The sequence below is a fragment of the Pelophylax lessonae genome (genome assembly GCF_965119305.1).
Source record: "Pelophylax lessonae genome assembly, chromosome: 2".
In the NCBI taxonomy this organism is placed as follows: Eukaryota; Metazoa; Chordata; class Amphibia; order Anura; family Ranidae; genus Pelophylax; species Pelophylax lessonae.
The window spans coordinates 159,362,578-159,385,807 of record NC_138769.1 but is presented as its reverse complement, the minus strand read 5'-3'; the positions used below and the strand labels follow the sequence as shown (position 1 = coordinate 159,385,807).

Here is a 23,230-nt window from a genome sequence, read left to right as displayed (position 1 = left end):
CAACTGTCGGAGGACGTAAGAGAAAATAAAACAGCTGCAGCTCCTGTGGATCTGGAGGAAACACAAACAAACTGAGGCAGAAGGTACAACTGACTTTTTTTTTTATAATGGTGGACTATTGGGTTTCCTGTTTCAGGTAGGGAGGAGCCTATCTTAGATGCTGCCCTGGAAGACGATTAGAGAAAAAGGAACTAATGCAGGCACCAGCACATCAAAGGTTTGGCAAGCTGCAATATAGTTTTGTGGGGATGAGCCTGCAAGTGGATGTCTCGCTGGGACGGGACAACCTGGAACGTCCTGAGCAGCAGTGTACCCCTCGGCTGGGTGGGAGGTGGTTCTGCCCGGAGCGGAGCCCACACGGTCCATGGTATGGTGAGTACATGTAGCGCGCCCCCCCCCTTGGGGGGATGTTGGCCCTCTCCTAGGGAAAATAGGACCTGGATTTTCTAAAAGATCCCTCTGGCCTGTCAGGTTACCCAGCCTTGTGCTCTGTCCCCCTCTACCACCCCCTGGGGGGTGCTGTGGTTGGGGCACCTGGTGTTCTGGGAGGGGGGTGGTAAATGGTGCCTTTTTCCCTGATGAATCTGGTGGTAGATCCTTGAGGCCTTCATATTGGGGTCCCTGACTGCATGGCACGCCGTGGGCACCGCCATCTTTAGTGTGGGCAATGTAAAATTTTTCCAATTGACTTGTATGGGGCAGCCATTTTTCCTGTGCTTTCTATTGAATTGCATTGGCAGCCATGGCTGCTCAGGGCGTCGCGTCCCAGCAAGACATTCACTCGCAGGCTCGTCCCCATCCAGAAAGGGGCTTTGTGATGGCGAGGCCTAGTGCGGCACTATAATCTGCTCACGCTCATAGGCCAGGCTGGGGAGACCATAAGGATAAAGATTATCCAGTGCAAAACCCCAGCCGGCCTTGCTTGTACATCACCAGGAGGATGCCCCTGAACAATAACTAGCAAAGTGAGTGAAGATAAAATATTCTGAAAGGAATAATAAAAAAAAAAAAAAAAGAGACCGAAGTCCCAGCAGGAAACCTTGGTCCTTCTCTAGGCAGAAAAACTGGTTTGCTGGAGCAGAGGGTGTGGGGTTATGCCTATGGAGACAGCCCCGTGGACGTGGAGAATTGCTTTTCTCCTGCCTAGAACTACTCCTGCAGGGGGCAGCATAATCCAATGGATAAGTATGAGAGCTGTGTCTGTCAATGGACGATAGAGAAAAGTAAAATGCTCCTTCACATTTTAGAAGTATGTAACCCAGAATTTCATATTCCTGATCTGTGCCTGTTGTACCGTGTACTTGTATGTATAAGTATCCTGTTCTTTGTATTGCTTCCTTTGTGTGAAATTCTTGCTTTCCAATTGCAAACTGCCCACATTAAGGAGCAACATGGTGCCTGTTGTGCTGGGTACGCAGCCTAATCTCCAATGATCAGACTTATCCTGACCCACACCCCGCACAAACATTTACTTGGAAGCTCCATATTTATCTCATCTCCATCACTCCTAATGAAGCAGTGAGAGCAAAGGAAGGCCACCAGCAGCAGCTGGGTTGACACTGAAGACATAGGGACACTTGTTCTGGGGGGCAACAGTTTCCTTCACTCCAAAGAGATCTCTGCTTAAAGTTGTCTCTACAGGACAATTGGTACAGGGAAATTCCCCCAATGAGCTAAAGGTGACAAAAAAAAAAAAAAAAAAACACAAATGCAATAGGGGTTTAAATAAGTTCCTTATCCAGCCAATGTTTTGGCTTTAGATTCACTTTAAAATGAACCTGAAGTTTTTACCCCACATGGGCAAAGAACCGGTTCAGGTTAAACCTGGTCTTCATCTGGCTTACAACTAGGGATGCACCGAAATGAAAATTCTGGGCCGAAACAAACCAAAAATTCAGGATGCCCTTGGCCGGAAACCGAAAAGGACTCTTCTCCTCCTCCTCCCCCTCCCAAATGATTTTAAAATAGATAGAACAGGGGCATACGCCAGAAAAAGGGAGCGATGTACACCTATAGCTGCCACCCTGTCGCAGTATATGTACTGTGACGGGTTGGCAAGTGGTTAATTTAATTGCCAATGGTATTTGTATTATGCAGCATGAGGGGGTAATGTATTGCCACTGGTCACTGATGCATTAGTGACCGACCAGTGGCAGTTAATTAACCCCTTTGTGCTGCATTAGTGGCACCCGTGTCAGTGTTAATTAACACTGGTTGCACTAATGCAGCACAAAGGTTAATTAACTGCCACTGGTTGGTCACTAATGCATCAGTGACCAGCAGTGGCAATACATTAACTCCCTCATGCTGCATAATACAAATACCATTGGTAATTAACTTAATTAGTGCTTACTTGTGGGATTAACAATGCGCTTGTTTCTTCCCTCACACCGGCTCCTCCATGTCACAGGCAGGTGAACTCTGCTCCTCTCCTTTTAAAATCCCACCTCTCAGTGATGTCACTACTACGTGACTAAGTATGTGAACTAACACACCAGGTGGGCAGCCGCTAATAGCTGTAACAAAGTAAGCCCTTCCCTGTCAGCGGAGATACCCTCCTGACAGGAAAGTGAAGGGCTCACTTCGTTACAGCTATTAGCGGCTGCTCGCTCGCCCGGTGTGTTAGTTCATATACACCTCACCTGCACTGCGCCCACCTTCCTTGCAGCAGCCATTAATTTTCGGCATCTTTGACCCATTTTCGGCCGAAAATTTTGGTTCACCACTACTTACAACAATTTATCATGCAACAGGATATACAAGACAATACAAGCAATTTTGTTTTATTTAAAATGAGTTTTAAGACATAGGACAATCATAAAAAAAATTCTAAAAATCCTCCCAAACGTAATACAGGCAAACTGCAAACTTCCAATATATACATTTGCCAAACATACACAAAGCCATACAGAATCAATCTACAGCAGAGATGAGACCTTCTGCCTTGCTACAGGGCTTGGAACTGATGCATACAAAATACAAATTTAAGTATTTTAAAGTCTTATCCGTAATACACCAGACAAGGGTTAAAGCTGTATATGCTTAGTCATAGGGAGGTTTCCGCTTAAACCATACTGGTTTTCTGTAGAACGTATTCATTACCTTCCATGTTTTATTAAAAAAAAAAAAAAAGCCATGTGATAAAAGGATCTGACCTCTGCTTACCTGGCTGCAAGCTGTTTTCCCACCTTAACTGCAGAATACCACCTCAAATTTCCCAATACTGCTGTACCTCATAAGGCAGTTTGGGTCCATACATCCCTGGCTGCCCCACAACAGCTTCTCTAAAAAAATGAAACTAGTTTACCTCTCAAATTTTCAAGTTAGATCTTGTAAGCCAAGACAAATCTAGTAAATATATTTTGGTTTTGCTGGCTAAAACCCCAATTATCCTGTGTATCCAATAAGCTCATAGTTTGCTTCTTGACAGGAAAAAAAAAAAAAAAAAAGACCAATTTTTATATAGATGAAGTGCCTGGGCCTTTCACGGCAACAAGCCAGGTATAATGGTTAATACAGAACCCAGTGCAAGTATTCAAAAAAAAAAAATAATAATATCATTTACAAAGCTGACAAAAATGTAGCCTTATGCCCCATACACACGTGCAGATTATCTGCAGACTTTTGTCTGCAGACTTACCTTTTCTATGTAGTGCAAGGGCCTGCCGGATTGCATACAAATTGAAAGTGTTTAGGTTTGACCTCATATTATATGGTTTTGGTAAGTCTGCAGACAAAAGTCTGCAGATAATCTGCGCGTGTGTATGGGGCATTACTTCTCACAGATGTCAGTGTCAGGTGTGTGATTGCACTTCAAAGTGGAAATTCAATAAATTATAAAAACCCAATACTGCCGATCAATACAGCAGATCAGTACAGCACCATCAAATAGAACATTTTCAGTAGCCTGGATGAGAGCACAGGAGATTTTTCCCTGCATGCCAATTCTCAAATAAACCCAGCAAGCAAGCTGAAGGTGGGAAGGCAACATGATGCTGCAAATACTATGTCCAGTGGACTTGTGTATTGAATCACAAGACCAAATAGAGTTAAACATACATGTCCATTGTGTTTCAGCAGTTTGGTTGAATTTCCACAAAAAAAAAAAAAAAAAAAGTCCTGGCTTAATTGATAAAGCCCTAGAAGCTTGGCAGGTTCATTCATTCATGAAAAGATCGCTCTAAAAATGGTCACAATGGTAGATCACACAGTATACTACTACGTCACTTGCCACACAATCTCATTCGAACATGCTTAACACTCCCAATCTTCCCCTTAGAGGTAGCTTACAAGTACGATTTTTCACAACACAGATAAATAACTGACAAATACAGACAGCCATAATTTAAGATCTTGCCGGCTTGTTAACTTTACAGTCTGCACTGAAGGGGAGAGAACTGTACAGAGCGACAGTCCTAACACTTAGCATCCTAAAGCTTAGGAGTATAAAATATATACACGGCATCAAAATCCTCTTTAACAGCTTCCAGCATCAGGCGATACAGATACTCTAGCATGGCTTAAAGCTTCTTTGTAAGCCATTGCCACCAAGTAGTCTGTATCCAGGAGGACAGGATCAGATGACAATCTTTACAGTCTACTTGGACTATGGAAGTGTACAGTGCATTGGGCAAATCTAGTACAGACATCAAGTCAGTATTCAGTATTTTGGAAATCGGGGCAGGAAACATTCATTGCGAACAGTTCAGTCGTATTTCAGCAGTTCCCGGCTTTAGCACTCCTGCCCCGCTGAAAATATTCACGCTGCTCATTAGGTGGAAATCACCTTCAATAAGTTAGCAAGAAAGATGAAAAAAGGAGGCAGAAATAAAAAAAAAGGCACTGTAAATTAACAGACTTAATAGTAAACAGAATGCTCTAGAACTGATGAAAAACACAATTTTTGTAGAGTTCTCTGCAACACAATGCTTGTGCATTCTGGATTGGAAAGTGCATCGCAGAGGTGAGAGTGGTAACATGCACAAGACAGTAGCCAATACAGTTTGGCAGTGTAATCTGTGCATTTTTGCATGTCACGATTGTGGCTGTTTTAACCTATCAAAAAAGGGTTAACACTGTCTCTGCAATAATCAATCCCTTTCTGGATGTTGCAGATGTGACATGTTTATATTTTCACAACTTATTGGCACCAAAGGGTGTCTTATCCAATCAGATTCCTTAAAAATAAAAAACCAAGAACACCAGTCTCCAAGGAGCACACAACTGTTCTAAACAAAGCATTCACTTCTTTCGAGGGTGCTGACGTCGTGCCATTACCCTCTGGCGTGATCCTGGAGGTTTGGATACTAAGCCAATTGAAAAGCTTCCTGGAGTACCTTGCCCTGGAACAGAAAAAGAGATTGGGATATTAAAGCAGTTCTAGGGTCACAACATACACCAACTTCTCGGCTTCCCTGAATGCTTTACTGCTTCTCCTCTGCTCATTCCCTTGGCTTACTTTATTTCCATGAACTACAAATTCCATGGTACCTTGCTGCCTGCACTGATGTGGTGTATTTTTCTGTACTAACTGCCTCCTGAAACTCTCAGCACCTTCATGTATGTCAGAAGTCAGCTTCTGTGAAACGTGTGAAAATATATTATAACATACATGTATACACACACAGTGCATAAATAGTAATTATGTGCGATTGCATTCAAGAAAAAGTGTTAATTCTTCAGGTTTTCAAAATGTAAAGATCATGTAGAGTAGAATATATAAAAATAGTGCAGCGCTTTATTGCATAAAATAAATAAATATAATACCATCACTTCATAATATTGAAATACACAACTTACCAAAAGTACTAGGGGAGGTAAAGGATGGAGTTGAAGTTGTGAATGGAAGGGGTCCAGCAGGGGAATTCTGGCCAAACTGAGAGCCTGAAATGAGAAATAAGTCAGAAAGGCTTCCTTGTCTAGTGCTACCTGGCAGGGAAAATAATCTTTTCAGGACTCAATGTCACCTTTCAAGCAGGTGTAAAGGTTCTCTCTCCTAAAACAAGGATATTATACTTAGTTGCTCTGTGCAATGGTTTTGCATAGAGCAGCCTCGAACCTCCTTCTGGGGTCCCGTCAGTGCTGTCCATACCTCCTTTATGTATGCCCCCTCAGCAAACCACTTGCTATCAGGGCAGACGTGCCGGCTCAATACCAATACAGGTAAGTATTTAGGAGGGGGCTGGAGGAGCCGATAATGAAAGTTTTTTTTGCCTTCATACAGAGAATGCGCATTAAGATAATAGCCTTTACAACCACTTTCAGCATGCACATGGAGCGACCGATAAGAGTGTAGGTTGTAAGCGTCCTATGCTTAGAGATGCCCACTAAGTAGCTAAACACAATGAGGCTTCACCACCTTGTTCTTCTAAGACACAGGCTGGAGGGGCATGACAACCTGTGACTGGCAGAAATCTGCGCACACCAGGTTATTGCCATAAAATAAAGATTTGATTTCAAATATATATGTAAATTTTGGTGCCAAAACCGAGGACAGTTTAAAAAAAAAAAATGATTTTTATATACAAATTGTATTATATTCAACTTTTAAGATCTTAAATTTAAATGAATAGAAATTTGTCAGCCATTAGCACCTTCAGCTCAAGAAAAATGCATCCCTTTAAATTCTACGAATGTCTTCACACTGGTCCGTTGTGCTTTAGTGTTAAAAATCGTGCTGCATTTCTGGTCAGAAAAAAAAAAAAAAAAAAAAAAAAAAAACCGCACCTCCCTATTGAAACCGAGTTACATGACCTATGAAAAAACACACCAATAAGCACAATAAAAACATGGTTAAAATCAAATACGTTTTCGGTAACTTTCTCGATCAGCAATATGCCGAACACCAGTTTTTGGCCGCCTAAATTTTGGTGCAACTAATTTGTATGACAATTAGAAACAGTTTGACATTTATTCTCTGTATTCCAAAGGCTGTTTTTTTTTTTTTTTTTTTTTTTAATTTTGAACATGTGATCAGCAGCAGAGGACTAGAAGCTTCTCCCGTTTATGTTCATCAAACCAATGTTTCGTGAGCTATTTAAACTGTTTGCCAAGGGTAAAAAGGTTACGAAACCCTGGTGTAATATAGAACACATGCTCCAGCACCTACAGCTGCAGACCGAGATCTCCACCTACACAGCTGTGTCATTCATTCACAGGAATCTGAATAAAATGAACTACAACTCCCCATCCACCACCATGGCAGATGGCTTGTAGTTCTCCGAACAGTGAAGGTGCTGGTGAGCGCCCTCGTTCATGGACACTTTCTACAGCTTTCAAACAAAGCCCATACACAGGTACGGGCAGAAAGCTCTAGGCAGTGTCTGCTGGAGCTTGAGATTGCACCCATTAACCGCTGATCACAGGTGCAATGCTCTGCAGGCTGCCGAGGAAAAAATATGCATATTTTTTTATCCGCAAAAACATGCATTTGTTTTTTTCTTTTTTAATCACATAATTCAGAAAAGGTTTGGACAAACAGTAGGGACACTTACCAAAAGCAAGCTTGTTTTCGGCTGGTGCTGGCGTCCCAAAGTTCAAGGGTGTGCTTGGATTTGTGATAGCACTGTTATTCTGAGCCAAAGAGTTCCCAAAACCCAGTGTTGGGGCAGGCGTGGCATTTTGTGTACCAAAAGTTGAAACCGAGTTAGCGTTTTCCCCAAAAGCAAAAGGTTTTGACCCAAAAAGGTTTGTAGCGGGGGTGCTGTTGGTCTGGGTACTGTTCACATTACCAAATGTTACTTTAGAGGCAGCAGGTGTAGAATTTCCAAATGCGAAAGTAGTATTTCCGCCAAATGCTGGCTGGGAGTTGGCACCAAATGTTGGCTGGGAGGAGCTTCCAAAAGCTGGCTGGGTGCCTGTTCCAAAGGTAGGTTGCGTTCCAGATGACCCAAAATTAACTGAATTTTGTGCAGGGTTTTCGGCTTGAACACCACTCCCTGAGGTGCTGTTAAATGCAGATGTGCCAGAGTTAGTTGGGAACGCAGAAGCATTTGAATTAATTGTAGCTGTAAATGCAGAGGTGTTTGATCCAAACAAAGATGGCTGTTGGGGCTGAGGCGCTGTTGTAGGTGCAGACTGGGTACTGCTAAATATGTTTAAGCCTGAAGTAGTTTGCACGGTAGGCGTCTGCCCAAAAACAAATTGCTTGGCTTGGGAATCTGAAGGTGCATTACTTGCAGGAAAGGAGTTCACTGGAGCTGGGTTTGATCCACTAGCAGAAGCTGCTGCTGAGAACAAAGATGCAGTAAAGGTGTTAGTAGTGCTGCTGCTGTTGTAAGTGGGGGGAGCCAGAGAAGGCTTAGTGGCACTCTCTGTACTGAGTGTTGTATTGGTGCTTTTGGCACCAAATGCAGAGAACATAGAGCTAGCAGCAGAGGATGGTGAATTCATCTGGAATGTGAAAGATGAAGCAGGTGGCTGAGCTGTAGAATCTCCAAATATTGGTTTGAATGTGCTCGAAGTCGAGGCTGGTTGAGTATTCTGCTCTCCAAATATTGGTTTGAATGTATTTGCGGAAGAAACAGAATTTGAAGTTGTAGATGGCCCAGTGGAGGAAATGGCAAGCGGAGTGGTCACACTTGTTGGGAAGACTGGCTTAAATCCAGTCTGTGAATTGTTTTCCAATGGTTTAGCAAGAAGCTGGAGCATAGTAGATTTTGGGGGCTCTGATTTGGGCTGTGCAGCATTAGATGTTGGTGCACAGTTAGAGCTTTCTGTAACTGCTGGAGCAGAAAGAGAAGGTGCTGAGAGAGGACTGCCGATGCTAACTGCAGGTTCGGAAGAAGTTGACGTTGGTATTTTTTCATTTGAAGTGCTAGTATTCACAGTCTGTGTTGGCGCTGAAAAAGACAAAAGATTCAGTAAAAAATCTTCAAACTATGCATTCTGTGCTCCAAATCTTCGTAAAGTCAAAAAAAAAAAAAAAAAAAAAAAAAAAAAAAGTCACACAAACTTTAAAATGATGTACATTAACCACTTCCATACTGGGTCAATTCTGGAACTTCGCTCCTACTTGTAAAATAATTTGCTAGAAAATTACTCAGATCCCCTAATTTTTTTTTTTAGCACCCTAGGGAATAAAATGGCGGTTGTTGCAACTTTTTATGTCGCACTGTATTTTCGCAGTAATTTTTGGGAAAATATGGTTTTTCCCTACAGATTACCTGTAAAATCAATTTCCTGGCATACATCACAGGACACAGCAGCCTTATTCATTACTATATGGGTAATACACCACCTATTGGCGAATGGACACTGGCAAACCAAAACAGACAGAAAGTCCCCCTATTTAACCCTCCCACACAGGAAGTACCTAGGTTTTGTAGAAAGCAAACATCCCAGACGAGGGGGAGGGACCTCTGTGTCCCATGATGTACAAATTACACTTGAAGAAATTACACTTTGCTACAAGCTGTACACTCACTACAATGTGAAGTAGCTTGTAGAACAGTGTAAATTTGCTGTCCCCTCAAAATAACACAGCCATTAAGGTCTAAACTGCTGGCAACAAAAGAGTACACCCCTAGATGAAAATGTCCAAATTGGACACTATTAGCCATTTCCCTCCCCGGTGTCATGCGACTTGTTAGTGTTACAAGGTCTCAGGTGTGAATGGGGAGCAGGCGTGTTAAATTTGGTGCCATCGCTCACTCTCTCATACTGGTCACTGGAAGTTCCAACATGGCACGTCATGACAAAATTCTGAGGTTTCGAAAAAAAAAAAAAGAATTGTTGCTTTACATAAAGATGGCCTGGGCTATAAGAAGATAACCAAGACTCTGTAACTGAGCTGCAGCTCGGTGGCCAAGACCATACAGCGGTTTAACAGGACAGGCTCCACTCAGAACAGGCCTGGTCATGGTTGACCGGTGAAGTTGAGCGCACGTGTTCAGAGTCATATCCAGGAGGTCGTCTTTGGGAAATAAACATGAGTGCTGCCAGCATTGCTGCAGAGGTTTACAGGGTGGGTGTGGGGGGGTCAGCCTGTCAGAGCTCACACCATACGCCGCACACTGCACCAAATTGGTCTGCATGGCTGTCGTCCCAGAAGGAAGCCTCTTCTAAAAGATGATGCATAAGAAAGCCCGCAAACAGTTTGCTGAAGACAAGCAGACTAAGGACATGGATTACTGGAACCATGTCCTGTGGTCTGATGAGACCAAGATGAAACTTATTTGGTTCAGATGGTGTCAAGCGTGTGTGGAGGCAACCAGGTGAGGAATACAAAGACAAGTGTGTCTTGCCTACAGACAAGCATGGTGGTGGAAGTGTCATGGTCAGGGGCTGCAAGAGTGCTTCCGGCACTGGGGAGCTACAGTTCATCGAGGGAACCATGAATGCTAACATGTACTGTGACATACTGAAGCAGAGCACGATCCCCCTCCAGAGAGTGGGCCGCAGGGCAGCATTCCAACATAATGACCCCCAAACACCTCCAAGACGACCACTGCCTTGCTAAAGAAGCTGAGGGTAAAGGCGATGGACTGGCCAAGCATGTCTTCAGACCTAAACCCTATTGAGCATCCTCAAACAGAAGGTGGAGGAGCGCAAGGTCTCTGACATCAACCAGCTCGGTGATGTCACCATGGAGGAGTGGAAGAGGACTCCAGTGGCAGCCTGTGAAGCTCTGGTGAACTCCATGCCCAAGAGGGTTAAGGCAGTGCTGGAAAATAATGGTTGCCACACAAAATAATGACATGTTGGGCTCAATTTGGACATTTTCACTTAGGGGTGTACTCACTTTTGTTGCCAGCGGTTTAGACATTAATGGCTGTGTCGAGTTATTTTGAGGGGACAGCAAATTTACACTGTTATACAAGCTGTACACTCACTACTTTACATTGTAAAGTACTACTTTACATTGTGTGTTGTCACATGAAGGTATAATAAAATATTTCCCAAAACTGACTACACCCCTTACATTTTTGTAGATACTGTAGCTGCCTGCCGAACATTGTGGCCAAATGCAGACTCCTCCTGGGTCCCAACATCCACTTGATAGAACCTAGTGAACATATGCACCGACAACCAAGTTGTGGCTCTGCAAACCTGAGCCATAAAAGCTTGATGGCGAACTGTCCAAGAGCCACCTACTCTTCTGGTAGAGTGTGCCTTTACCGGAAAAGGTGGAACCTTCCCTTTTAAACCATACACCTGGATAAAAGCCTGATGAATCCATAGAGAAAACTGGATTTTTGTCTTCCTGTAAAATCCTTCTCTCTGATGTACATTGGACCCCGCTTCTTAACTTCGACTCTGGGTTATGCTGCTCTCCATGGAAGTAGGACTAGGCGGAAACAAAATTTGACTATGCCCCTAGGGCAGTCCTAGGGGGTATACTCCCATTTCCTGCTATAGGACTTCAGTTTTAACAAGCAGTGTCAGAAATCAGAATACATAACCCAACTCAGAGGGGGTGGGTGTTGTGTCAGTCAATGAACATCGGAGAAAGGGATTTTTACGGTAAGATCAAAATTCAGTTTTCGTTCATTGACGGACGCAGCGCCATATCTTTTGACCCTTGGGACATCCCAAAAAAGGTGTCAACATGAAGGGGTGGGGAGAAAAAAAAAAAAAATACAGCAGGGCACATAATTCCCAATAAGGACTAAACAGCCTACCAGGTAAAACTAGGAGCTCAACCAGGAACAACTGGAACTCACCCAACCATAAACACGCCCTCAATGAGCAGGAACGTCTACATCCACCTTGTAAAACGTAGCAAATGTATGCAGAGACGACCATGTGGCCACCTTTCACACCTGAAACCACTGACGCCTAATGACAGAAGGCACCAAGTGCCCTTGTAGAAAGCGCCTTAACAGGGAAAGGAGGAGCCAGGAGGAGCCTGATCCTTAAAAGAACAGGCCTGCACCATCGTCTGCCGGATCCATCTGGAAATGGTCGCAGCAGATGCCCCTTACAAGATCCATCCATAAAGACAAACAAAGAATCCCATTTCTGAATCGACTCAGTCGCCGCCAGGTACACCCTGATTGCCCGAACCACATCTAGGGAATGCAAAAAGCAATTTCTTTAGGATGTGTCAGCTTAGGGCACAAGGAAAGCAACATAATGTCTTCATTCAAGTGGAAACCCGAGACGACCGTAGGAAGTCACAACTGACAGGGACAGAGCACCACCAGGTAAGGTGACCGACAGGACAACACAGCCAGTTCTGACACCCTGTGTGCAGAAGTAATAGCCACAAAAAAAAAAAAAAAAAAAAAAAAAAAGCTACCTCCTATCACAGAGTAAGCAGAGGAAGTTCACGAATATTTTCAAAGGCAGTCTTTGAAGAACCGACAGTACCAAATTAAGGTCCCATGGAGGTACCAGAGACCTTACCGGAGGAGTCAACCCCCTGGACGAAAGTGTGAACCAAAGAATTTGCAGCCAATGGCCCTTGGGAAAAAAAAAAAAAAAAATTGCCAAGGATGATATCTGGCCCCTGATGGTGCCCAGGGCCAAATGTTTATCTACACCTTGTTGTAGAAACTCCAGCAGATAGGACACCAAAAAGGAACAGGGAGAAACCAGAGTCTCACACCAAGAAATGTACACCCTCCAAACTATGATAAATCTTCCTAGAAGTAGATTTTCTAGCTGAACAGTGTAGGATTTATCAAATCTGACAACCCTCCATCTTTCAGTACCTGGCTTTCAATAGCCAGGCCACTAAAGCAAGCGAATGTAACGCAGGATGGAAGATCAGCCCTTGAGACAAGATCTTCTCTGTGAGGGCATCTCCAAGGATCATCGGCTACCAGCCTCACAAGGCCTGCGTACCAAGACCGGCGAGGCCAGTCTGGAGCCAGCAGAATGACTGTAATCCCTTTTGCCTCGATTCTGCGCAGAAGCTGTAGTGGAGGAAAAGCATAAATCAGACAATACTGACCCCAAGGGGCCACCAGAGCGTCGGCCAAAGGATCCCGACATCTTGCCACAAACCTCCAAACCTTCCGGTTGAGAGGAGAGGCCGACAGATTCACATCCGGAGTCCCCCACCGGAGACAGTTGTTGAAACCCTTTCGGGTGAAGAGACCATTCGCCCAGACTCGGGGCCTGCCGCCTGACAATTGTCCACCCCTGAAATGTGCACAGCAGAGATGGCTGAACATTGTTCTGCCCACACTTGTATGCCAGCTACTTCTCTGGCTGCTAGGGCACTTTCGGTGCCCCCTTGATTGATATATGCCACAGCCACGGTATTGTCCGACTGAATTCTTACCAGACACCCCTGCAGACGATCCATCCACAGGGACAGGCAAGCCTGATCGCTCTAATCTCCAGGATATTCGGAAGACCGAACACCTCCCGAGTCCAAACCCCTTGAGCTGAATTCGTACTCAAGACCCCTCCCCACCAGGACAGGCTGGCATCTGTGGCAACCACTGTCCAGTACAGGGGGAGAAAGGACTTCTCTTGTCGAACGGAACGGAGACACCAAAGCAAGGATCCCCTCACACCCCGACTTAACAGGATCAGATTGTCCAGAGATTGAGGATTCTTGTCCCATTTGGCAAGAAATTCCTTTTGCAGAGGCCTGGAGACCATCAAACCCAGCACTTTTATGCAAGTCAGAGACGACCGGCTGTTGGACAACAAGAATCGAATCGCATGCTGCAACGTCAGCAGTTTCGCCTCTGGAAGAAACACCCTGGCTGAGTCAGGCCCAGGTAGTTGGACGGAATCAGAGCCGATTTCTGAAAATTAAGTGCCCAGCTGAACTCTTGCAGAGTTCGAACAGTGATGTCCAGATAGTCTTTTAAAGACAGACGGAGACTCTGCTTGCAGAAGGAGATCAATCAGGTGCCCCAGTACTGCAATCTCCTCTACCTGAGCAAGGCCATCACCGGGGCCAACATTTTTTCAACACCCGAGGAGCTGAAGCAAAACCAAAGGGTAACACCACGAATTGATAAATGTTCCTCTCCCACCGCAAAACTAAGAAAAACGCTGATGACCTACATTAATTGGGATAGGAAGGTAAGCGTCCTTGATATCAAGGTGAGAGGACAGAAAATCCCATTGATGAAGGGATGCCACCACCGTGCGAATGGGCTTCATCTGAAGTTTCTGAACTCGCACAAAGCAATTCAGTGCCTTGAGATCCAAGATCGGATGAACCTGGTCTTTCTTCCTTCCTGTGAACAGTAAATCGACTGTTCAGCGCCGCATAAGCGACAGAAAGGGTGTGTCGCGTCGGTTCCTGTCTGTGGCAGATCCGTTCCAGGTCCGTCAGTGATCGAGAGATACCGGGAAGGCGGAGGGCCGGCACTCAGCTGCAGAGCCCACCACCATCCAGCCCGGGAGGGAGGTCCGGGTTGCCCAACACGGGCAGCATCGGTGAGGGGAGTGGCGAGACCGCAGTGTGTAGGAATGCATCTCTGACAACAGTGAGTACATCCCAAAGTGGGATGCCCTCGCAACTCCCTTGGGAGAGGTGCAGATAGCCACTGCCAACTCTTAGCAGTACCACCCGAGTTTTCCAATTCCATGGCCTCCCAGCGCTTCGCCACAGAGTGGCAATGCCAATCAATCCAGTATATCGATTTTAATAAAATCCGTGAAAACGTTACCAACTCTGGAACCGTTACAATTACTCCCTGTGATTAGCAGATCCTGCACCGCCCCCGGAAGGAAAGAACCTTGCCGGGGGCAAGGACTGAAACTCAATCTTGTAACCAGACCGAATCAACTCGTGGATCCTTTGTCTTAAATGAGAGGTCCACGGGTTTGGAAAGAAGCAAAGACGCCCCCCAACGCCAGATACGGGGGAGGGCACCCCTTCAGGCAGAGGGATTGTCTGCAGAACTAGTGAAACCTGCTTTTGACTTACCAGCCCAGGGCCTCTTGGAACCCCCCGCGAAGATACAGGTGGACTCCTCCGAACAGGTGGTCTCCAACAAAAAGGAGGTCAACACCTTTTTGGAAGCTTGGTCCACAGACCAGTATTTCAGCCAAATCATGCGGTGAAGTGTCACAGCCACTGTGCAGGCTAAAGAGGCTGCATCCAGAGAGGCATCATAGATATACTGTATCCCCTGTATCTGTATCAGTTGATCTGCCAACTTGACCCCTTTTAATCCTGGCGCAGAAGCCTTGCAAATTCCGTTAAGGACTGGCAGACCAAGGTCATGGCAAACAGGCCTCAGTATTGAACCTGCCACTGAGTAAAGGTAACAGACCAGAGCATCAGCTCTTGTCCACCGGGTCTTTAAAGACGGGGAATCCTGCACCGAGAAAGCATGGCTTTATTCAATCTGGAAACCTGAGAGTCCACCACCGGTGGAACTGTCAATTTCTTGAAAGGGTACTCCTCAAAAAGGATACCTCCTAGTGAAACACTTCGGTATCCCATTCATGCGTTTCAGGGACCCCCCCCCACTTATTTGCAACAATCTCGTCGAAATGGGCAGGAAAGGGGGTGGGGGTACACCTTAGATGGTCTGCGGATACCAAACTCCACCAACGCAGCATTAGCTGTGACTTCCAAATTTTAAAGTTTACTGCACTGATACAGTGCACTGCAGTGGAAGAGGATTCAGCATCAGTCAGAGCACTCAGGGTTCATGGACGCATACCCAGAGGGTTGACTTGCGTCCGCCAAATCCACCTCAGAATCTGAGGAGGCAGGTGAAGGCGGAGGGTGCTTCTTGCTAGGCTGCTTTGAAGTGGCCATATCTGCTTTTGACACTAATGAGTGCAGGACCGCTGTCATGGCCGCAGGGGCAGACTGAAACCCAGCGGGTCCCCCAGCTTCTGAGACTGGGTCAGGGGGTGATACATGCTCCAGGGCCTCCATGATTAACCCGCAGGCAGCCTGTAATATTGTGAAAAAAAAAAGTGCATCAAAAACCCCCTTAACCACTTCAGCGGTAGTACTACAAGTCCCAGCACACCAGTGGTGCTGCTTTAGAAGAAAGAGGGAACTGTACCCCACGGACTCCCCACCACCAACTTAGGGAAGGATGCAGAGCGACAAGCTGCTTGCCATTCGGTGATAAGGAGGAAGTGCCGGAAACGCCACTAGAGGCCCAACATCGCATCACTAATCAACAGGCTACCAGAAAATGGCTGCCGCATTGATTTCAATGGGAAACTCCAAAAACAGCAGCCGAATCTGCAGACCAGCCATTCACAGCAAAATCGCGACGTGGCACCCAGGACCCCCTGGTACACGTAGTCCGCCAGGAGGGCCCTAACAGGGACCCGTGGCATAAAAAAAGTTTTTGGAATGGGGGTGCTGCAGCCAGAGGTACGCTGCGAATCAGGTCATGACCAGGGCTATGCGTCCTCACGAGGTGTTTCACTCGCCGGCCAGCCCCCATCCAGTGGGGTTACATCGCGGCCAACCTAGCACGGAGCTAAAGTTGGTTTGCGCTCGCTGGCCAGACTGGGAAGACCGCAAGGATCAAGGATATCCGGTGCATCGCCCAGTCCAGCAGTTGATTGTAGTTCTCACAGGAAAATAAAAAAAAGTTAACTTAAAAAAGGAAAAAATATGCCAGGACCAGAGATCCCAGCAAGGAACTAGGTCCTTACTCCTGACTAGGCAGAAAAAATAAAAAAATAAAACTAAAGTCCTATAGCAGTTAGACATATGCCGGTTTTCGGTAATTCGATATATCGCGGTATTGCATAGCCACGGTATTGTTATTGTGGCATTTTTAAAATACCGAGTTTCTCTGTCAAGTCTGCCTGACTTGTGAATTGATACATTTCAGTGAGCTGGATGACTCATTCACTCACTCAGCTAACACCTTTCAGCATTAAGTCTCCTAACTATAAACAAAAATGATTACATTTGTATCTTTTCCTTCCCTCTGCCAGGGAGAAAGGAAGTTTAACCTCTTAAAGACTGGATCTTTTTCTGACACTTGCTGTTTGCAAGTTAAAATCAGTTTTTTTTTTGCTAGAAAAGTACTTAGAACCCCCAAACATTTTATATATTTTTTTAGCAGAGACCCTACAGAATAAAATGGCGATTGTTGTAATATTTTATGTCACACTGTATTTGCGCAGCAGTCTTTCAAACGCAATGATTAGACTTTAATGAATAAAAAAAAAAAAAAAAAACGTAACAGTAAAGTTATCCCAATTTTTTTTTTTTTTGTTACACAGAGAATCGTGAGAGAATCGTGATCTTTATTCCAAGCTAAAAAATCGTGATTCTCATTTTGGCCAGAATCGTGCAGCTCTAATAAATATATATATACACACACACACGCCTAGCAGCCCACATTACATTATTATATAGCCATCAAGCAGTGTCTGGCCTACCTGGTGATGACTGGTCCTGGCGCTCTGATCCGATGGCCTGGTCTTTAAAGGGGCAAATCCTTGCGATCCAGAAGTGGTTAAACCTGCAGGAGGACCGGTGTTTTTATCTATTAATGACTTTACTATTGCTTTAGGCCTGGTTCACATGTATGCGGGTTGGTGGTTCACATGTATGCGGGTTGGCGGTTCACATGTATGCGGGTTGGCGGCCCACATTTGCACAGGCATAGCAGCCCATTGATTTGAACGGGCTGCTATGCCCTCATTTTCCGCAGAAAAAAGGTGCATGCAGCATTTTTTTTAAATTCAGTGGCCTTGAAATCCATCCTGCTTTTGCACCATGCGACTAACCTGCAGTTCCTGCTCTGGCAAGCTTTCTGCATTTTTTGTATACGTGGGCACGGCATTTAAAAATAAACAGTTTGCGTGTGCAGCAACGGCAGGTAAGTCGCATGGTGCAAAAGAAGGATGGATTTCATGGCCACTGCATTTTTTTAAATTCTGCATGCACCTTTTTTCAGCTGAAAACGCAGGCATAGCAGCTCAAGCCCATTCACATCAATGGGCTGCTATGCCTGTGCAAATGTGGGCCCCCAACCCGCATACATGTGAACCAGGCCTAAAGCAATAGTAAAGTCATTAATAGATAAAAACACCGGTCCTCCTGCAGGTTTAACCAATTAATGACTTTACTATTGCTTTAGGCCTGGTTCACATGTATGCGGGTTGGGGGCCCACATTTGCACAGGCATAGCAGCCCATTGATGTGAATGGGCTTGAGCTGCTATGCCTGCGTTTTCAGCTGAAAAAAGGTGCATGCAGAATTTAAAAAAATGCAGTGGCCATGAAATCCATCCTTCTTTTGCACCATGCGACTTACCTGCCGTTGCTGCACACGCAAACTGTTTATTTTTAAATGCCGTGCCCACGTATACAAAAAATGCAGAAAGCTTGCCAGAGCAGGAACTGCAGGTTAGTCGCATGGTGCAAAAGCAGGATGGATTTCAAGGCCACTGAATTTTAAAAAAATGCTGCATGCACTTTTTCTGCGGAAAATGAGGGCATAGCAGCCCATTCAAATCAATGGGCTGCTATGCCTGTGCAAATGTGAACCACCAACCCGCATACATGTGAACCAGGCCTAAAGCAATAGTAAAGTAATTTATAAACAACACCTCCTTCAGGTTTAACCACTTCTTGACCACAAGGATTTGCCCTCTTAATGACCAGGCCATCGGATCGGAGCCGAGCGCCAGAACCAGTTATCACCAGTTAGGCCAGACACTGCTTGATGACCTATTTTAGGCCTGGTTCACAGAGTCTGTACTGACTGACTATATAATAATGTGCATAAGTGAACCAAAGCCCCTAAATTCAGCAATGAAATTGAAGTGAGGTGGAAATTTAATAATTTAAATTTAATAATAGAATACCGTGATAATACCGTATACCGTGGCAAAACCTTAATCAATTAATCGCAGCATGAAAATCTGATACCGTCACAAGCCTAATAGCAGTAAGTATACCCCCTAGGACTGCCCTAGGGGTGTAGCCAAATTTGTTTCTGCCTAGTCCTACTCCTATGGAGAGCAGCATAACCCAATGGTCAAAGATATGGAGCGGTGTCTGGCAATGAACAAAAAGAGAAAGTAGATTTAGATGCTGCCTGCCCTTTCCTGGGCCCTTCCAGGCAGTACGAATAAAAGGTGGGTCTTCCGAATCTGAGCTGACCTTTTCAAAACGAGTGCACATACTACATACAGAGAATGTAAACTTTTACTCTGCAGTTTGAGGATTTGGAAAGAATGAAGGCAGTAGAAAGTCCTGATTCCAATGAAAAGCAGACACCACCTTGGGCAAAAAAAAAAAAAAACCTGGGTGTGGACATAGAATCACCCTATCTTGATGCAATATCAAGAATGGCTCTTTACAAGAAAGCTGCTAATTCGGATACTCTTCTGGCTGAAGTTACTGCAACCAAAAAGACCAATTTTATGGTCAACCGAACCAGAGGGATATGCCACATGGGACCAAAATACTTTGTAAAATTGCCAGCACCAAATTTAGATCCCAAGGACACAATGGTGGCTTCACTGGTGGAAGTATACGTAGCACCCATTGAACGAAGGTTTGGCCTAAGGAATGCAAAGCAATCGGTCTCTGGAACAAAACCGATTAGGCTGAAAATTTGACCCTTAATAGTGCCCAACGATAATTTCATATATACCCCCTAATTACAAGGCGGCTAGAATTCTCCCGATCATATTTGCTGGGATGCCATTTCCTGGCCTCACACCAGGAAATGTAAGATTTCCAGACTCTAATGGCGCTTTTCCACTGCATGGAACCGAACGGTTCGGCACGCTTTTGTGCTTTTCCACTGCTGGTACCGCATGGTAAAGTGTCGGAACGGTTCGGTACGGTAGCGCTTTTCCACTGCATGGAACTGAACGGCTCTGATGCCTCTGAAAAAACAGTACCTACTCGATTGTGGTTCCAACAGGTACCAAACTGGTACCATATCCCACAATTCTTTGCATGCAGTCACTACTAGCCACTGATTGGTCAGAGAATCCCACCCGCTTAACTTTAGTAGTACTTTAGTGGAAAAGCAAACCTATACCGTACCGAACCGTTCCAACACCGTACCATGCGGTACCAGCAGTGGAAAAACAAACCGGGCCAAGCAGGGCCGAGTAGAGCCGGTACTTGCAGTGGAAAAGTGCCATAATCAATGCCTCTAGAGACTGGTTTGCTAGCATTTATCAGGGTAGAGACTGCAGGGCCAGACATACCCCGCTCTTTCAAGATAAAGGCTTCAATAGCCAAGCAGTTAAATTAAGAGACTGTAAAACAGGGTGGAATATTGGACCTTGGGAGAGCAGGTCCAGATGTAGTGGCAGAACCTGAAGGCCTTGCCAATGCCAATTCTTGAATTTGTGCATACCAAAACCTCTTGGGCCATCCTGGAGCCACCAGGATTACTGGTTTCCCCCTCTACCTGGATTATGATTAGAAGACCTGGCAGCAGTTGCACCGGAGGAAAGGTATAGATCAGGGAAACTCCTCCCACTGAGTCACCAAGGCATCCGGTCCGACAGTGGATCCCTGGTCCTGGACACAAATGTCTTCAACTTATTGAACCTGGATTCCAACAGATCTACATCTGGGATCCCCCCAGCACTGGCAGATCAATGCAAAGGTCTCAGGGTGTAAGGACCATTCCTCAGGAAGCATCTGTTGACGACAAAGGTCTGCTTGCCAGTTTTCTATTCCTGGAATGAAAACTGCTGATGGGCATGGAACAAATTTTATCTGCCCAGGATAGGAGGAGATCCAGCTCCTGGGCTGACTGACTTTTGGTGCCTCCCCAAGGTCTCGGCATCCAGTACTTTAAAGCCCGACAAACTGCTTGGATTTCCAAGATATTAATCGAAAGCCTCTTCTACCCAAGACCACTTTCCATGGATTAGTGGCTTCCTTCAGATCTGCTCCCCAGCTGGAGAGTCTGTAGTCACTCTCCAGACTACTGTAAGAAAGGATACCCCTTTTTCCAAATTTCTGGCCACCAACCACACCTTTTCCACATTTCTGGTCAACAACCACCAACTTAAGACTATGTACTCTTGGTACCAGAGACATGCACCAATCTAGCTAGGCACTGGACCTTTTTGGGCCACACTGACAGAATGTTGTTCTGTAAAGGTCTGGCGTGGAATTGAGCATAAGGAACCGATGTGAACAAGGACACCCATCTTCCCTAATAACCTCATGCAAAAAAAAAAAAAAAACCGTACAGGAGGATGCTTTTCCCTTCTTACGGATCGAACCAGATCCTTCAGGTCTGTGACCTTTGCTGGCAAGAATACCTTTACCTGTATTGTGTCCACAAGGAAACCCAGATGTTCCAAGAACGGAACTGTCCGTAACACATTCCGCTTAGAGCCGAAGCCAATCAGTCTATTAATAGAACGTCTAGATATCCCATCATTGATATCCCTTGGGACCTTAGAGCAGCCAATACTGGAGCTAGGATCTTTGTGAACACTGAGCAGTGGCCAACCCGAAGGGCAGAGCCACAAACTAAAACGGACAGTTTTCTACTGCAAAGCGTAAAAACCTTTGATGGGCCTGAAAGATAGGCACGTAAAGTATGCATCCTTGATGTCCATGGATGCTAGAAATTCCTCTCCCTGCAGGGAAGCCATGACTGAGTGAAATGACTCCATTCGGTAAGTACGAATGTTTAGAAACTGATTCAGAGCTTTGAGATCCAGAATAGGTCTCATGTCTGTTTGACTTGGGGATGACGAAAAGGTTGGAGTAAACCCCCGAATGTTTAGTCTTCCGCAACCTCTAATCACTCTCTGGGACCCTAAATGGTCCAGAGCCAGAAAGATCTTTTAAGAGGATCTGCAGATATGTTTGACTTTACAGAGGATGTGGGAACTCCCAAAATTCCAGTTTGTACCCCTGCATGATAGAGGAAATAACCCAGTGGTCTGGAGTTATTTCTACCAGACTTCCGAGAACCGTAGCAGCCTTCCCTCCCACTCGACTGAGTGGGGGCACCCTTTCACAAGGTAGGTTTAGAACTAGACTTAGTAGGTCTCTGGGCCAAGGGTTTATTCTGCCCTTGCCCTGAAGGCCTTGGTTCTAGATCCAGTCGGCTAGGGCAACTGCCTGGAATTAGAAGCACTGGGAGCCTGAGTGCTGGGAATCTTAAAAACTGGATTTTAGACTTACCGTAAAATCCTTTTCTCTTAAGTTGACGGACGCAGTTCTCTGATCCATATTAGTAGGGTTATATACTGCCCCCTACAGGAGAAGGAAAAATTTCTGGCTACGCCTATGGGCAGTCCTGGAGGTACACCCCCTCGCTTCCTGCATAGGATGTCAGTTTTGTATCAAAGCAGTGTCAGAAAAGTAACAGCTACCCAATTCAAAATAGAGGGGCGGGTACTGCGTCCGTCAATGAACTTGAGAAAAGGATTTTACGGCAAGTCAAAAAATCCAGTTCTCCATTGTTCATTGATGGATGCAGTTCTCTTGATCCTTATCAGTAGGGACGTCCCAAAGCAGTGTCATAAAATGAGGGGTGGGAACAGCAGAAAAGAACAAGTCCCAAGGTTAAACATAGCCAACCAGGCAACACAGGACTCATGAGAACAAAAGAGGAGGCCCACCTGAAACAGTAAACACCCATCAAGGAAGGCCAAAAGCCCTCCAGACCGCAGCCAGCAAACTTGGTGGCCAAAAAAAGACATCCACCTTAAAAAATGTAATAAAAAGGTGTGAACAGAAGACCAGGTAGCCATCTTGCAACCTGAAGCACAGATGTCTGTATGGCATAAGCCCAGGAAGCACTAGGCGCCCGAGTAGAATGCGCCGAAACAGGGAAAGGTAGGACCTGACCCGTAATTGAATAAGCCTGCACCATCCGTCTCCGAGCCATCTGGAAACATTCGCAGCAGAAGCAGGCAGCCCATTTCTCCGGCCATCTGTGAGTACAGAGAGCGAACCTGACTCACGAAAAGACTCAGTCACCAAGTACACCTTGAGTGCCCGAACTATATAATTTTTTTATACATTCCATAGGATATCCGGGCTTAGGACAAGATGGTAACAATGTCCTCGTTCAAGTGAACACTAGAACCATCTTCGGAGGAAAGGACGGATCCAGATGGATGAAGTACCACTCGCCTCCATGAACCAACATATAGGGACAAAACAGTGTCACCATTGCCGACACCTTGCGCGCAGTGACAGCAACCAAGGCCACCTTCCGTAACAAGGTAGGCAGGGGATACCCCCGAATACTTGCAAACGGATGTTCTGAAGAACCAGAACCGACTGCACCAAAACAAGGTCCCCAGGTGGCAACGGAGGTTGCACCGGAAATACCAAGTGTCGCACCCCCTGGAAGAAGTTACGCACCAGGGAA

At 45.4% G+C, this 23,230-nt stretch overlaps 1 protein-coding gene across 1 annotated transcript in view; it reads right to left on the bottom strand.

Moving 5' to 3' along the window:
* Positions 1-3,961: 3,961 nt before the first annotated feature.
* POM121 (POM121 transmembrane nucleoporin) overlaps positions 3,962-23,230 on the bottom strand; it is a 77,035-nt gene continuing 57,766 nt past the window's right edge. The window contains exons 11-13 of the mRNA XM_082244499.1: positions 7,494-8,840; positions 5,800-5,883; positions 3,962-5,342 (exon numbers count right to left, since the gene is read on the bottom strand). Coding sequence (XP_082100625.1) covers positions 5,242-5,342; positions 5,800-5,883; positions 7,494-8,840 — 1,532 coding nt within the window. The 3' untranslated portion in view covers positions 3,962-5,241. The remainder of the gene's footprint in view (positions 5,343-5,799; positions 5,884-7,493; positions 8,841-23,230) is intronic.